Raw genomic sequence first — 15974 nt, 5'->3', positions numbered from 1 at the left:
TGAAGCCAACTAAAACAGCAGATTTGGTTACCGTTCGGTGCATTTCTCTATTTAACGATACGCGTACAAAGAAAGGGGAAGTATCTTGACACACTGAGTATCTTTGTTACCACCAGCTTGTTGAGTTGAGTGTTGCTAAGGAACGTTAGAATGTCGGCTCTGGTCCAATCATCGTTGGAGAAAGATGTCACGTTCTTTAAACTGACCAACCAGAGAGATGTTAGCGTCACTACCTGTTGAAGTTTATCCAAGCTTTCACTCCAATAGACTTTTTTATTTTAACCTACTTATTCTGCCTGCTAAATAAAAACGATGGTCTGCTAATTAAAGATATTTTGAAGTCTTGACGAGTATATTTTGGTTTCTCATATGGTAAGACGGAGAATTTTTTAAGTAATTGGACAGACGCTAGAAAGACTTCTGTCAGGGTTAACGTTAGCTAATAAGCTAAGGCTAATGTCAGGCTAATGTATAACGTTACTTCTTGCTAGGCTACGTTGCCTTTTGATTATCGTTAACTGTTATATATTTAAAACGGATACATGCCCCATAAGCAGTAGTGAAATTTAACTAAGTACATTTGACGTTACTCATTTACTTTATAAAAGTACAAATTTGAGGTAACGTTATCCGTAAAGTTACTTTACATATTACATATATTGTATAATATAACATATAATATTTGTGTTTCATGACACTGATAACGTTACTATAATAGCGAACTTTTTACTACTTTAGTTACTAACGTCAGTTACTTGCATACAACATATATGCTTAACTTTTAAAACGTGATGCACTGTACAAAAAATAAACTACCTAACAACATATACAAATGAATGAGCTGAAACAGTGAGTCATTGAATCAATAACATGATTAATTGACAAGTACATGGATTTCAGAATTAACTGATTGGTCAAGGAATTACCTGAAGATTAATCCGTAATAGAAAATAATCATTAGTTGCAGCCCAGTATAAAATTAAGAATTAGCTTCACCTCAACCAACTAAAAGAGAAAATATTAAGGCATGAGTAAAAATAATAATACTATTTATATTGTTAGATGTATTATCTAGACTCACAGGGGCAATTTCTCTGCATTGATTACTTTAGTTTTGATACTTAAAGTTCATTTTCTTGATAATACTTTTGCACTTTAATTAGTCACATTTTCAATATAGGACTTTTACTTTGAATGGAGTATTTTTTCCAGTGTGTTACATATAGCATTGTCAGTGCATGTGTTTTAGGTTGGAATTCATAGTTTTGATTATGAGTATTGTTATTGTGAAGGCATCAGCTACTGAACTCTTTTTTATTTCTCTGTGTAGTTTTTGATTATTAAATCCCACATTTTTTGTCTTCCAAGGAGATGAAATAGGTTAAAAGTACAAAAGTTGCTTAAAAGTATACAAAATACACAATCTTCCTGGTTTTACCTATAAGATTCTGAACATTTGTCATTATCCCTGTTTAGCAATGACCACCTGTAATTGTACTACTGAAATGTTAACCACCTTGTCTAGAAAGAAAAGCTGAAATATGGTGCAATCAAATAGATCTTAAATATTCTATCATATTTTCTATTTATGTATGAATTATTTTCCTTGTGCTCCCGCATGCACCTGTAACCCTCATGTCATCAGCTTAACTCAAATTTTTCTGTTTCTGTTTCACAGAGGAAAGCAATGAGAACTCGGTCAAGTTCACCTCCAATTCATGTGCACATCAACGATGCCACACCGGTACATGTCCATGTGAAGAGCCAGGGGACGAGTCCTGCAAGGACGCCTCAGGTTAGAGATTTACTTTACTGTTTTCAGTTATTTCTGTTTTAAGGTAAATGTGCAGAAATTTAATGTGTGGATCTCAGTAGTTATGAAATCTTGTGAAACTCATTCCACTCACTCCTGTTCATAATGCACACCTGTTCTTATACAGTGTAGTTATTAGGCAGCATAGAGGCCTGACAGATGTCAATGACATGCTGCTGCACACACTCTGTGTTTTAAAGGGAAAGCCCAAAGTCGACAGAGGAAACATCCGTCCTACAGCCAAGGTCAAAACTCGAGTGCCATGGATACCACCGGGAAAGGCCTCCATACGGGATGCTTCATATAAGTGGGAGGTAACACACCTTGAAGAAATAATACAGCTAAATCCTAGCCTAGCATCCCCAGACTAATTTGCACATGCATGTTAGGATGTGCCAGCAAGGACAAACTACAGGGAGCCAGGGGGAGCTTAGCTATTAAAAAGAGAGGAGCAACGTGCTCCCCTAAAAACATAATCAGTGAATTTTTGGGGGGGTCTTTAAAATATTGACAAAATGCTATTTTTGTCATGTACTTCTGTTTTTCTGCATCTTCATCATCATGTATCATATATAAAATTAGACTTTTGTGTATGTGCAATTCATGCATGAGGGTTATTCATCAATAATTTAATAACTTTAATAAAAACACTGGCATGCATGCCATTCTTGTCATCACCATCGAAGCGTGTCGGTGCAGCATCCTAAACTGTACTCACCCTAACTCAAAGATCAGACAAAAACTAACTCTTTATTCACTCTCAGTCTGTGTGCTCAATCACCATGAGTCATTTCAAGTAAAGCACCAGGTGACACCAGAGCAAATGAAACATGAGTTGAAGATTGGTCTGGATCTAAATCCCTTCTGCTGAGAATTTTAAACCGATCCATCCAGTCAAAGATGTAGTGTTACTGAGTGTAATTTGCACCAAGGGGCCGACGCACCGCCTTGAGATCACACCACCGCTCCCCGAACCAGAACCTGAACATTCCCAGTCTGCGCTGCGATTGGCTGACCTCACATCAGAAGAAGAAGAAGGGCTGCACGGACGAATCAGCCAGTATGAGAGGAAGATTGACAGCTTAATGACTGAAGTCAGCTCTCTGAAGAATGAGGTCAGTTTCTCCTCTGTGTCCACGTTGATCTTTGCAGGTCTGCATCACGCAAGTCCTTTATGACAGTTTAAATAATTTATGTGGCACTTCATAACAACAATTATAAAAACATTATTTTCATATACAGTGCTTAGGAAAGCATGCAGAACACCCTCACATTGTTTATGCATTTAATTTAAGATGGATTAAATTTTGGGGCAAGTCATTTACACACAATAACCCATAAGGACAAATTGAGAACATGTTCAAATTTTCTCCAAATGTATTGAAAATCAATAAAAGAGTTGTGTCATTTACAACAGTATTCATTCCAAATTGACCCATGTCTGTGAGATTTCTCTTGAACCTTGATCAGAGTTCATCTGTGGTTAATTCAGTCATTGGACATAATTAAGAAAGGAATACACCTGTGAATATAAGTTTTTTGTTTTTTTATTCAAAGTGCTTGTCAGCACTTGTAGACCTCTGTTGAGGCATAGCTCCGGGACAAAACACAGGTAAAGTTTTGAATGTTCCCAGGAACACAGTAGTATGCCCGGTATGCTATAAGTAAAAGGTATTTGACAGCACGCCAGGGGCCAGATGCATACAACTCTGTGTAGATTCACCACTAAAACCCATATGCACAAAAATAGAAATATGCCCACAGTGAGCACTGTTCAGATTTATCAAGCTGTCTGTAAACCTTCATCGGTGGGGATGTATCAGCTATTACTTAACATCAGAAGGATGATCAATGATTCATTTATAGAGCTAATTTTTAAAAACAGACTTGCTTTACTATTCAGGATAAAATGACAAGATCATCAACAAGGAAATGATGGCTCAAATGTAAAGTAAAACGAATGACAATATTCATCCCTCAGAAATCATTTAGAGTTAAGTTTATAAATGTGCCTTTGACATTTTAGAGAACTGTGTCGATTACAAAATAACAGCATTAGCAAAACTGGCAAACAACCTGAAAAGTGTTTTACTATAAACACTTTGACCTTATATTTAATCTCTCCTGATCATTTCACCTGCAGCTATCTCTAGTGAACTGTGTGAGCTGACACATTCCCTCTGCACATTCTTCTTTTATCGATACCAGTTCGAGCGCGGGGATGCATCATTCATACATCGGCCCCTGCAGTTTACCAAAGGGCTTTTAGAGCAGGAGTAAAAAGATTGTCTGGACTGAAAACCAGGTTCTGCTAATCATCTGTATAATACCATCTCTGCTTCTACATACAACATCCTAACCAAGGGGTCTAAATACTTAATACATAAATTACAGATATCAGTTGTTGTGTTTTTTTGTAAGTTTGCACAAAATTCCAAAGTGGTGTAAAAGCATTCTCTGGGTTCAAGGTCTTGGCAATTGACTACAATTTCAATTTGCTTTATTGGCATGAATGTCAAAAGAACAATCTTGCCAAAGGATAACTCAAAAGAACAATTCTATTCATACAGTTCATTAAATCAATAAAATAAAATGAATAAAACCGTAAACATGCATCAGTGGGTGTTTAAATAAAAAAAACTAATTTAAATTAGATCATTACAATCTAATTGCACCCCATGTGATGGCAGCTGGGATACGTCAAGAGTTTCTGTGACTGTCCTCAAAGACCGCATTAACACGTTGTTTGTGTGTCTGCCCACGTGTGTTTGCATCTGTATGTATGCAGGTGGAGCTGCGGAAGAAGGAGCAGCTGCTGGAGCGTCAGTCGGAGCAGCTGAGTGTCTCCCAGCGGGTGATCACCGAGCAGGAGGAGGAGTTGGCTGAGGTGACCAAGGAGCTGGAAGAGACCGAGCGGGAGAACACACGATTACGCCAATCCATGGAGAAGATGCTGGAGGAGACCGACTACAACAGGCAGATAAACCGAACACTTTCACTGTGCTTCACATGAGAATTCTGATCAGTTAAAAATCACTTCTTCTTCTTCTTTTCTTCTCCTCATTTTTAACATGGTTTTCGAGAGTTTTTGCAAGGCTAGTGTAGTCGTTGAGACAGCCTTGGTAAATATCTTAGAGGTCAGTGTAGTTAGTTGAATAACAACATTCAGGCTGAGGGCAGGTCCTGAAGTCATGACTGTCACAGACATTGTGATTGGGCAAATACTAGTGCTGACTGATTTATCATATTTTCATCGTCGTCACGATATGAACATGCACGATAAACACATAGCAGAACTGCCTGAAATGCAATGAATAATAAAACTAATGTTAATTAGAGATGGGCACGAGCCACGGCATTAAACAGGCTAAAGACCATAGTGTTTACTATCAGGCTGCAACCTCTGCCCTGCTCTCTGTGTTGGCTGCTCCACACACACACTGGGCTGAGTGGAGGGCAGTGGAGATTATTAATATGAGATTATGTAGTGACTTTGCTGTTGCTGCTCTAGAAACAGCATTCAGTTATATTTAAAATATTCAATTCTAATTCTCTTCTGAATTTAAAGACAGCCAGGCAGCTAATATGCACACTTCAATATTTGTTTATTTATCGCAAGTCATATCGTCATTGCAATACGGAACAATGTTGTCTCAGATTTTCCTCATATCGTGCAGGCCTAGCACATACTGTATCTGTCTTTAACTTAAGTCTTGATGGTGAAAAACACACAGTCTGTACAGTGTGAAGCCTTAAAGGACTTGGCAGTGAGATATAAAACAAATTCAGCAAAGTGCCTGCTCATGTAAACCTTTGTGTGTAATCAGCAGAATTTTACTTGGGGGAAGGTGGGCTATGTGAATCGCATTAAAAGCTAAACTAAAACCAGTGCTACCTTCTGCTAGACTAGGACTGAGAGATACTGATGAAGCTTCTGACTTTCAGCAGCAGGATGACTCCTGGGAGAGAGTGGGACACCACTTTTCTGATACTTTCAGCCACAAATAAATCTACTCACATGTTTTTTTCAGCCTGAATGCTGGTGTAAATCTGACACATCTTAGCTCTCCTAAATATCAACCAAGACAGGAGTTACTTTGGAAGATGTGAATTTTTTTTTACTCCTGGCCATAAAAATTCGGACCAAATATGCATTATTTTGACTAATTCCCTACACTGAGATGCTTGATAAATACAGCACTGATCTTTAAGACAAACTCATTGGCGAGTAGTCAGAATGTCTGTCTGGTTTTCTGTCCCGTTCCCTCTGACTCAGAGCCATGCAATCTCAAAGTTAGCCATGTTTTGGGAAATGACTTTACACCCGGGATGTAGAATAGAACAACTCCTGTTTAAAGCCAGGATTAAAATATAGTGGAAAGAAGGTTAGAATTTAGATAATGCTTCTCCATGGAGTAAAGGCAGATTAAAAAAACTTTTGTTTAATATCTCGTCTTTAAATCTGTCCTCTACTACAGTTACACGTTCCTCTCACATAAACTGTTTATAATCCCAAAACGGTTCACTGCAAACAGTTCCTTTCAGCTATTACCTCTATAGAATCTCAATAACAACATCACAACGGCATGTCATGTGTGTATCAGATCACACAGTCATGTGTACTAATAGGAATATTGGTGTAATAATAGTAATAATAATAAGACAAAGTTTGTGTCCTTGCAGATTAGACAGGGACAGTATGCAACAAGACAAAGATGCTCTGCTCAGAAAACTGATGGAGGCTGAAGTGGATGGGACAGCAGCTGCCAAGCAAGTCTCAGCCCTGCGAGAATCTGTTTCCAAACTGTGCAGTGCTAGTGGCAGTGTGAGTATTAACTTAGTATTTGGCCTCATTATGTGGCCTGTGAGGTCCAACATTTTCTAGAAACCTGGGAAGCAATACTTTTACCTCCAAAGCAAAGAGCAGCACATCTAGTTGACTTAAACCAATGATTTGTCAGAACTCGTTCCCACAGCTTTCTTTGGTGAACCCATGTCTTTGTCCCTCTCTGACTTTCTGTTTGCTGGTGAAGAGGCTGTCTGGCTCTGAGTCTTCAGTCTTGGCCCGTCAGAAGGATCTGCTGCTACAGAAACTGGAGACATTTGAAGCTACAAACCGAGCTCTGCGGCACCTCCTCAGAGAGCAGCATGGATCCAAGGTAGTGTGTGACGCATCTTTAAAGCCATTGTTAAAAAATGGATAACTGAATACACAGGGAACACAGGGGTCTTCTGGATGTGTGTGCTAACTGAATGATCATATCATCATATTTCCAATATTTGAATGTCATAGTGCATTTAGAATAACACATTTCCTGGTAAAACGGAGTGGCAATGGGGCAATCTGTGTGTACTTAGCTCCTGGTTTACTAAGGCAGCAGCTCATTATGCAGCCAGCTCCCGGACTGCCAGGGAAGAAGAGCACATAGTTCAGGTGGGATTTCTGTGAGATCGCCAACAAATTATTACACAGTGATCTTGGCTTCTCAAGTTTTACTTCAACCATGAGAAAAACATGCATTACTAGGTCTAATTGTACTGATAAATGGCAGACATAGTGGCTCATGCAGCTGCGACGGCCAGAAGAATACTAGAATGCTGAGATAAATAATATATTTATATTATATTTTTGTATAAATCCCATCTGTGCTATTTTTACTCCTGCTTTGGAGAATATGCCAGCACACCTGACCATCACAAATTGGATGACTTAAATGTAAATGCTCCGTATTTGTATAGCGCCTTTCTAGTCTTTTCGACCACTCAAAGCACTTTTACACTACCTTCACCAGTCATACACTGAGCTTAAGTGCTCAAACGGAAACTAACATTCACACACTGGCGGAAGTATCTTGCCAAAGGACACTTCAACATGCCAGGGATTGAACCGCCGACCTTCCGATTAACGACCAACCCACTCTACCTCCTGAGCCACAGCCGCCCGAGTAAATGCAGCGGAATCTATGCATATGCAATAAGGAGAGAAAGGTGAACCTTGCAAACGCTTGCTAAGATGACATGCAAACTGTGACCCCAGTCTGGTGCCCGTTTGGGTAGAAATTTGCTCAGAAGTCTTGATAAACTTGACCCTGAGTGATTAATACATTTACACATATTTAAAATCCACGGAGAAGATGCTGGAGGAGACTGACTACAACAGGCAAATATTATACCAAACACTTTCACAGTGCTTCACATGAGAATTATTATCAGTTAAAAATCCCTTCTAAATGGATTTTATCAAATGATACCACAAAGCAAAGATTACATTGTCTGCAATACAACCAGGGATATAAGGGATAGTTACCATGGTTGAACAATGCCTCTGATACCTTTTTCAAAAATATATATATATATATATATATATATATGCGCATAGTTAGGGGTGGGCAATATGGCCAAAAATGTTATCACGATAAAAACATTTCATATCACTGAATATCGATAATTATCACGACAAAGATCAAATCATTATTTCTTTCAAGTTTAAAGGCTGATTTTTGCTCCTGAGTGAATATTTTAGAAACCAGACAGTTAATTGTGTGGTTAAACTTTTCTGTATGGTCAGAACGTGACAAAAATTTGATGCCAGACAGTGGATCACTTCACAAATCTGAAGTTATTATGATAAAAAAGTATATGATTAGTAAATCTTTTTTCAGTCCCTTTTCCTCAACAAAATTAATATCTTAATAGAAAAATTAAGTGCTAATTCGTTTGTGATTGAAATGAATTAAATCAAACATTTATTGATGATTATATTGAACATTTGTTTTATTGTTATTGAAGAAAATTATATTGCGATAATAATCATTATTATTTTATTGCCCAGCCCTATGTACAGGTATATATTTTCATATTCCATGACTTGTGTATTGTTAGACTGAGCAGATGGAATCAGTCCGACTGTCAGAGCAGAAGGATACATTACTCAAGAGACTGGTGGAGACAGAAGCAGAAAACACTGTGAGTTTAACAGAAGCCTTCTAAATCTACTTATATTCTCTTTTTTTTCATTCGACAGGCTAATACCTATCATATATTTTCCCCAATTTTTTTATCTTCATGTAAAGCGCATTGAAATATGCTCTATAAATAAAACTTGCTTTCCTTTTGCAGCGTCTTGTGGTGAAACTTCAAGAGAAAGACAGAGAGGTTAATCAACTCTCCCAACTTTTAGATACTGAAAAGGTAAATACAGCTGTCAGTTTTTGTGATGCTTTTTACTGTATATGGCTCTGTCAAACTGTGGAGCTGTCTCTAACAGGGCTCCAAAACAAAGCATTTAATCCTTTAGTTATGTAGGTCAAAGGAATACATATTTGTCCCTAATGTAAATTCTGCTGGATTTGGGGAATGCAGGACAATACCAAGAGCACAGCTGAACTGTCCAAGAGTCTGGAGTCAACAAGAGCTCATTTACAAGGACAGCTCCGCAGCAAAGAAGCTGAGAAGAACCGGCTTACTGTGCAGATAAAGGTTTGTCACGGTCATGATCTGTCTGTCCTAGTACATGCCATCATATGTAATTATCTATTATTATAATATGTACTTGGGAAATGACATGTGAGGGCTTATATCACTGAGGACACTGCAGTCAGAATCATTGTTGTCTGTTCATCTTAACTGTTGTTTTGATACTCTGCTGTACAAGTGGAAAGCATAAACAGTGTACCCAGCTGTAATCCTTGGTTCTGTTCTTTCCATTGGTTCAGAATCTGGAGCGAGCAGCCAATCAGCAGAAGGCAGAGATGGAGCATCTAAGGGAGCACCTGGCGAGGCTGAAGCAGCAGGCCAGTGCAGACCGAGAGGCTCTGAAACAAGCCACGCGAGCCCAGAAACAGCGAGCTGAGCGCAGCGAGGGCACTGCAGGCCAGCTGAGCGTCCAGCTGCTGGACATGGTAGGGTTGTGTCACTGAGCAGGCGGGCTGTTCTACTAAAGCTCTAGATGGATTGGTCAGAGGCACACAAGACTCACACAGGTCCCTATGATTACTCCTAATATCCTCACTAGGTACTTTTGAAACACTTCCACAGTAGTGAACTGCTCTTTTATTCCTCATGGCATTAGTTGTTTCTTTCAGTTCACTTTTAAAGAAAGCTTCAAGCCCCATCTCTCTCTCTCACACACACACCTCTTCTGCACTGGTGTTTGAAGCAGAATCATGCAGAAACATTCTACTGTGATATTAAAACAGTTTAAATGTCTTTTTAACAGGAGAAGCAGGTGGCTGATGCACTTTCAGCAGCTGAGACCTGGCAAAGCCGCTATGCCCAAGAAGTGAAAGACAAGAGTCAACTGGAGATCGAACTGTCGCTGTTGAACAGGTAACTGCAGCTCTGTTATGACTTCAGCTACAGACAGATGGAAGCGGCTGTCACACTGTGGTACTACAGATTTGGCACCAATTTTAGTTTGCATTGATGAGCTATTCACAGCTGAACAACAGCTCAATAATGGCTTGCAGGGGAGTGACAGCTCTGGTGACAGTTGATGAATGATGAAATAATCCTTCAGAAAAAAATATTTTCATTAGCTTTTTGTGAGGTTTTCAACATTATGCTTAGTATCATTAATAATTACTGAATCATAAATTATTAGTAGCATAGAATTGGGGCACATACCTTGCATCAACCGTCTTGCAAGAGGAACCATTAGGCCTTACGTTTTTTCTGTGAGGTATAAGTGTTCCAAGTAAGAATCAAACTATCTTAACTGGACAAACTTAAGACTGCTTGTTTCAACTGTTCACGTGGAGGTATCCATTTGTGATATTTGATCTTTTGCTGTAAGTAGTGGTATAAGGGGAACCCATCCATCCATTGTCAGCCGCTTATCCTGCGTACAGGGACGCGGTATAAGGGGAACCCGAATGTTTGTTGTGTTTTTTTAAATGAATTCAGCTGCCAATGACATGTCATCAGGGCAGAGCTATACTTTGACATTAGGTTAGATGATCCCCTTCACAAACTTGAATGAAGTCCCTGAGGCAGCTGTCGGAGTGAGAATATTTTTCCTAGCAACCCTGTATGCAGAATAAGTGGTTGACGATGGATGGATGGAGTTTACACATTTTAATTCAACTCAGAGTCAAGCCATCTGCACATGACTTGTAAGACAGGCCTGGAACACACATGAATTACTTCTTCCACTGAAGAAAGCATAGAAGGTGTCTTTATATTGATAAGAATTCATCAACCAGTGAAAAGTTACTGCTGGTTCTGGTTCAAAACGCCACCATTTTGGTTACATAAATGAAAGGATGACAACTGTGCAATGTGATGCAGCCATACAGCAGAGCTGACAGAGCAGCTGCAGAATACAGAGGATAAAGGCAGAACGGAGAGACAAGCCCTGCTGGATCACCTGCATGGACTGACCACAGAGATCACTGCTGCCAAACTGGAGAACCAGTCCCTCAAGGTGAAATACCCAACAGTCCACAGAAGTCTGTAGTTCACTTTACAGTGAGAACACATTTATAAAATGTTAACCTTACCTTGCACACATCAGAATATCTACATATCTGGTTTCCTTTTGTGTTTTGGATAATGTCCTTCCTATCCCCATTTTTCATTCTAATAGACTTACATTGACTTATATTACATTAGAAGGCTGCACTGTCCTGTTAATTTAATTACTGATGGCACATCATCTGAAGCTGTGCGTTCCTGTCAGGCTACAGCATCTGCAGTGGAGGAGAAGCTCGCCTTGTCTCAGTCAGAGCTCCAGCAGGTCAAAGCTTCCATCAAGCAGTATGAAAGTCTGCTGGACAGCTATAAGATCCAGGTGCGTGAAGCATACTGTAATAACAGGAATCCAGCAGTATGAGATGTGATAACACAGCAGATTACAGTCCAGTGTACACTGTTCATCTTCATGCAATGTCTGAACCCACTTTTTCTTTCTGTTAACCAACTCTGCACAGGTTGGAAAAACCCGGGCCGAGGCGGATGAGTACTGTGCTCGGCTGGCTCTGGCGGAACAGGAGGCCCAGGCGGTGCGGGGAGAGCTGGAGCGGGACATAGAAGAGGTGCGCAGGGAGCTGCTGGGGCGGCTGGCGGAGCTGGAGCCTCTTCCCGAAGCCTTACGACGCGCCGAACTCCAGCTGGAGGAGGCTCAGGACAGGGAGCGCAGCCAGGAGAGACGCAGCATGGAGCTTAGCACGACCCTGACTGACCTCCGAATGAAGGTCACACACTGTCCTATGCATGCAAGCTGAAATTAGCATCACAAAATAATAATTAAATTCCAAGCTAAAGTTAATTTGAACATTAATCAGATGATACCACATTGATTTTGAGGAAACAATAAGACAGAGCTAAACACCTGCCTCCATACTGCTCTTTTGCATTGTCATTTGTAAAACCAGTTTGATTTGCTGAATTCTTATGGTAAAAAAGATTTTGGGGTGCCAAGGTCGCTCACCTGGTAGAGCGCGCACCACGTATCAAGGCTGAATCAGCCTGGCTGCACTACACTTTCAGCACAAACAGGTTATCAATTGGCAGATAGAAAATTAACTCCAAACTGTTTTATCTATAAAACCAGGAAACATAACAAGTGATGTAATGGAAAATGTGGTTTCAATTTTGAATTATAGTAGCACTAAAAACTAAATTGGTATGTCATAGAGGCATTCATCTTCACCAAATGTGTAACTGAGGTTTACAAGGACTTGAACACTTTTGCTCTTAAATGAAGTGCCACATTAATAGAATTTATAGTCTGACCACAAGCATGCTATTAGTTTTAATAATAACTCTTAGTAGGAACCCAAAGACTGCATTCCAACTCACCTGATAAAGGATTGGGCTTATGTTGTGTTAGGTGGAGACCCAGGGCAGCCAAATGGAGCTTCTAAGACAGAAGAACAAGGTACAGCTGGAGGAGAAAAGACAGCTTCAGCAGCGAGTGGAGGGTTTGGAAAGGTAGGTCACCACTTAGCCTAGCCATCTTTGCTACCCTCTGGTCAGCCTACCCTACCCTATGCAGCACACCTATCAGTTAATGACCAGCAAGTGTTCTTCCTCCCTCCTAGTTGTACAGCTCTAACCTTTTATCTCAGCTCTAACCTTTTATCTCACCTGTTTGAGTAGTTTCATCACTACTATTATTACGTACTACTATTGAGTTGCATGCATAACACTTGCATATGTGCTGGGAAAAACAAGCTCTAAAACTACATATACCTCATAATGTCATTGTTAATAGCATAGCTTGTAAAATGATATGAATCAGGGCACTGTTGATTGCTGTTGTCGCTTTCCTTTCTTGTGTCACCTTGCAGAAAGCTGGAGGAGGCTGGCAGTCAGAACAGCGACCTGCTGGCCGTCATTGCCAAACGGGAAGAGACCATCAAAAGCAATCAGCTCCGTCTGGAGGAAAAAACAAGGGAATGTTCCCTGCTGAGCCGGAAGCTGGAGGAGTCTCTGAATGATGCTCACCAACAGGTGTGAAAGTGACAACAGCTGTTAAACATCAGTGATACAAAGTGTGTGGTTAAAGAATACAGTAGTAGTTCATTTCAGTAAGACCTCTGCAATGACACAAAAAGAGATACAGATGCAGAGGTTCTTTGTCTGGGAAAAGAATTTAACCTGAGCCCCTTGTTTCATTCTTTTTTTCTTTTTTTCTCTCTAAACACATGCTTACACTTTTCACCCAAGGGCTACTGCAGCTTGGGTGTGTAGGCCTGTGTTTAAATATAAGCAAGGCCGCTTTTGAAGTACATGTTGTTAGCGACATATAGGGATATATCAGTTCTATGTACTATTTATCACCCACTGCTGCCCATTAATTAAGTCCAATGTGTCATATATATCTGCAGATGTCAGAAACCAGAGAACGTGCTGCAACCAAAGAACACTCCACCCAATCCAAGATATTGGACCTAGAGACCCAACTTAGCAGGACTACCTCAGAAATCAACCAATTGCGACGCAACAAAGAGGAGGTAAAAGTAAAGTAACTCTTATAGTCGAAATCTGTAAGGATCAGCTGTGATAGTAGGTCTGTAAGGTGTGTATTTATGATGCTCAGGTGGAACGGCGGTATCAAAGCCGACTGCAGGACGTGAAGGATCGCCTGGAGCAGTCAGACAGTACCAACCGAAGCCTGCAGAACTACGTCCAGTTCCTCAAAGCCTCCTATTCCAATGTGTTTGGAGACTTGGCCCTAAGCAGCTCACTGCGAGCCCCCTCACCCATCTGACATCCTGTCTGTCAGACGTGTAAAAGTACTGTGGTTAGAGTGTGTTACTTTAGATTTGTTAACAAGAGCAGGAGTCTGTAAGGATGGTCAGTGGCCTGGTTGCTTGTTTCATGCCGCTTTAAAACTGCTGGGGAAGAGCTGTAGTATGTAGGCTGGTAGTACTTTTAGAATGTGGACTTGTTTCTGGAAAGATTTGTTTAGAACTTAATTGGTAGACAATAAAAAAAATGTAATTGGATTAAAACATAATTCTAAAAAACAGATATTTTGTAATATTAAAGCCCTTAAATTTAGGATTAAGAATTGTCTTTGTTGACTCTTAGTGGTAGTATCAACACTGACAGACAGCAATAAATGCACCCCTTTCCACGGCTCTCCCCACTCCATGGATTTGACCCAGAGTAGTTTGAAGATTCTATAAACACATGTGAAATGTAACCATAGGGTTTTTAACTGAATGAGACAAGGCATTTGTTGAAGGTCTCAAGACTAGATTGAAGGTCACCTCCAACATCACTTTACCAACTCATATTTTACCAGAAGCTTTTATACACCTAATGTATTTCTATCACCATGTTAGTTTTGAATAATCATAAATGAGTTGAGAAAACTACAGAGAGGAGACAAGGGCTTCACAATTTATTAAGCATAAAGAAAATTAGGACACTTGCATGTTTAATATATTTTTATATTTTTTTTCTTTATCCAGATCGGGGGTGTAGAATGGTGTACGGATTGCAAATCTCCCTGAGGTTAATTTGTGGCTATATAAATAAAATGTACATGACTTGATATGTTGGATTGGCTGGGTGTTAGTGAAGCTTAGTGAACGGTGTGCAGCTAGCATCTCACGTCAAATTTTAATACTTAAATTATAATACATAAAAATGAAAAGCTTGATGGTTCACAAAAAGGAAATAAAAAGGTTGCACTCGGCGTCTGTAATCTGGAGCCCTTCATCTGACCAGCTCGCTCTTGCTGCTGCTTTAAACATTCCTTACCATACTTTACTATTGTAATGTTTAAAACTGTCTAAAATATAGCGGTCAGGCACAAATTCGCTGAAGACAACTAATGGGGCCTGTAGACTCCATTGCTATTGCGATAATGAGTTAAGACAGACTGAACAAAAGCTGCAGTGTTTGGTCTGGAAGCATTTTGTGCTACAGTTTTTCACTAATTAGTTTTGATGGCACCTTCTAGCTTTTCAGATTGAATGTTGTCTTCAGAAATGTATGATGGTATGTTGAAGTCAGTCCGTATTTTGCATGCCAAAAACAACAAGACTACACGCTATCTTTTATTTTCAAGCTAAGCTAGTCATGACAAAGGGTATTACCAGGATTAACAGACTATACTGTATTTCTACAGCTAGATATTAAAACAATGGATTTTAGTTTTTTTACATATACAACTGTAGCTAAGCCATCCATGGCACATTACGTGCTTAACTGTACTTGTGCTTTGAGTTTTTATGGAGCTGAAAACATTGGTGCTATCGCTTTCCTTTGGCTGGTGCACGACAATGCATGTCGAAATAGTTATTTTGGGTTTACAGTTTTACATACTACATTAGTAGAATCAATAATTGTTGATCTTGTTTTTTCATAAGTGTTTCATGGAGTGTATTTAAACAACTGAATAATTTATATCCACCATGGATAACTTAAAAGTGGAAATAAAACAACAAAATCTCAGTGAAACTGAAAATTGGTGGTGTATGTGTCATTTTCTCAGCTCTCATCAACTCTCTCTGTCTCTCTAATATTCACAATGAATTCACCTGTAAGATAAATTGTCCCTTTTAACTACTCACATAATCATTTTAGGGGATGCATATGAACAATATGGAGGTGTGATTAGATTTGAAAAATGTATATTTTTAGTTTACATTAGGAGAGGGTTGTTAAAAAATGGAAGTAACAGGGAAAAGAATGTATCAACCAA

At 39.5% G+C, this 15974-nt stretch overlaps 1 protein-coding gene across 1 annotated transcript; it reads left to right on the top strand.

Annotated features, from left to right (window-relative positions):
- Nucleotides 1–234: 234 nt before the first annotated feature.
- On the top strand, nt 235–15737 carry odf2a (outer dense fiber of sperm tails 2a). The gene is made up of 19 exons (XM_038733911.1): nt 235–372; nt 1679–1795; nt 2014–2127; nt 2746–2928; nt 4602–4789; nt 6497–6638; nt 6847–6972; nt 8696–8779; nt 8933–9004; nt 9176–9292; nt 9529–9714; nt 10032–10141; nt 11102–11237; nt 11493–11603; nt 11743–12006; nt 12645–12745; nt 13105–13267; nt 13645–13770; nt 13857–15737. Exons 1-19 carry the CDS (start codon nt 370–372, stop codon nt 14025–14027), a joined length of 2514 nt encoding a protein of 837 aa, XP_038589839.1. The 5' UTR covers nt 235–369; the 3' UTR covers nt 14028–15737.
- The last annotated feature ends 237 nt before the right edge of the window (nt 15738–15974 follow it).

This window comes from Micropterus salmoides, unplaced genomic scaffold (genome assembly GCF_014851395.1).
Source record: "Micropterus salmoides isolate LMB-PRFRI ecotype aquatic unplaced genomic scaffold, ASM1485139v1 Ms_hic_scaffold_20, whole genome shotgun sequence".
NCBI classification, from domain to species: Eukaryota; Metazoa; Chordata; class Actinopteri; order Centrarchiformes; family Centrarchidae; genus Micropterus; species Micropterus salmoides.
This window is presented reverse-complemented; position numbering and strand designations above follow the sequence as displayed.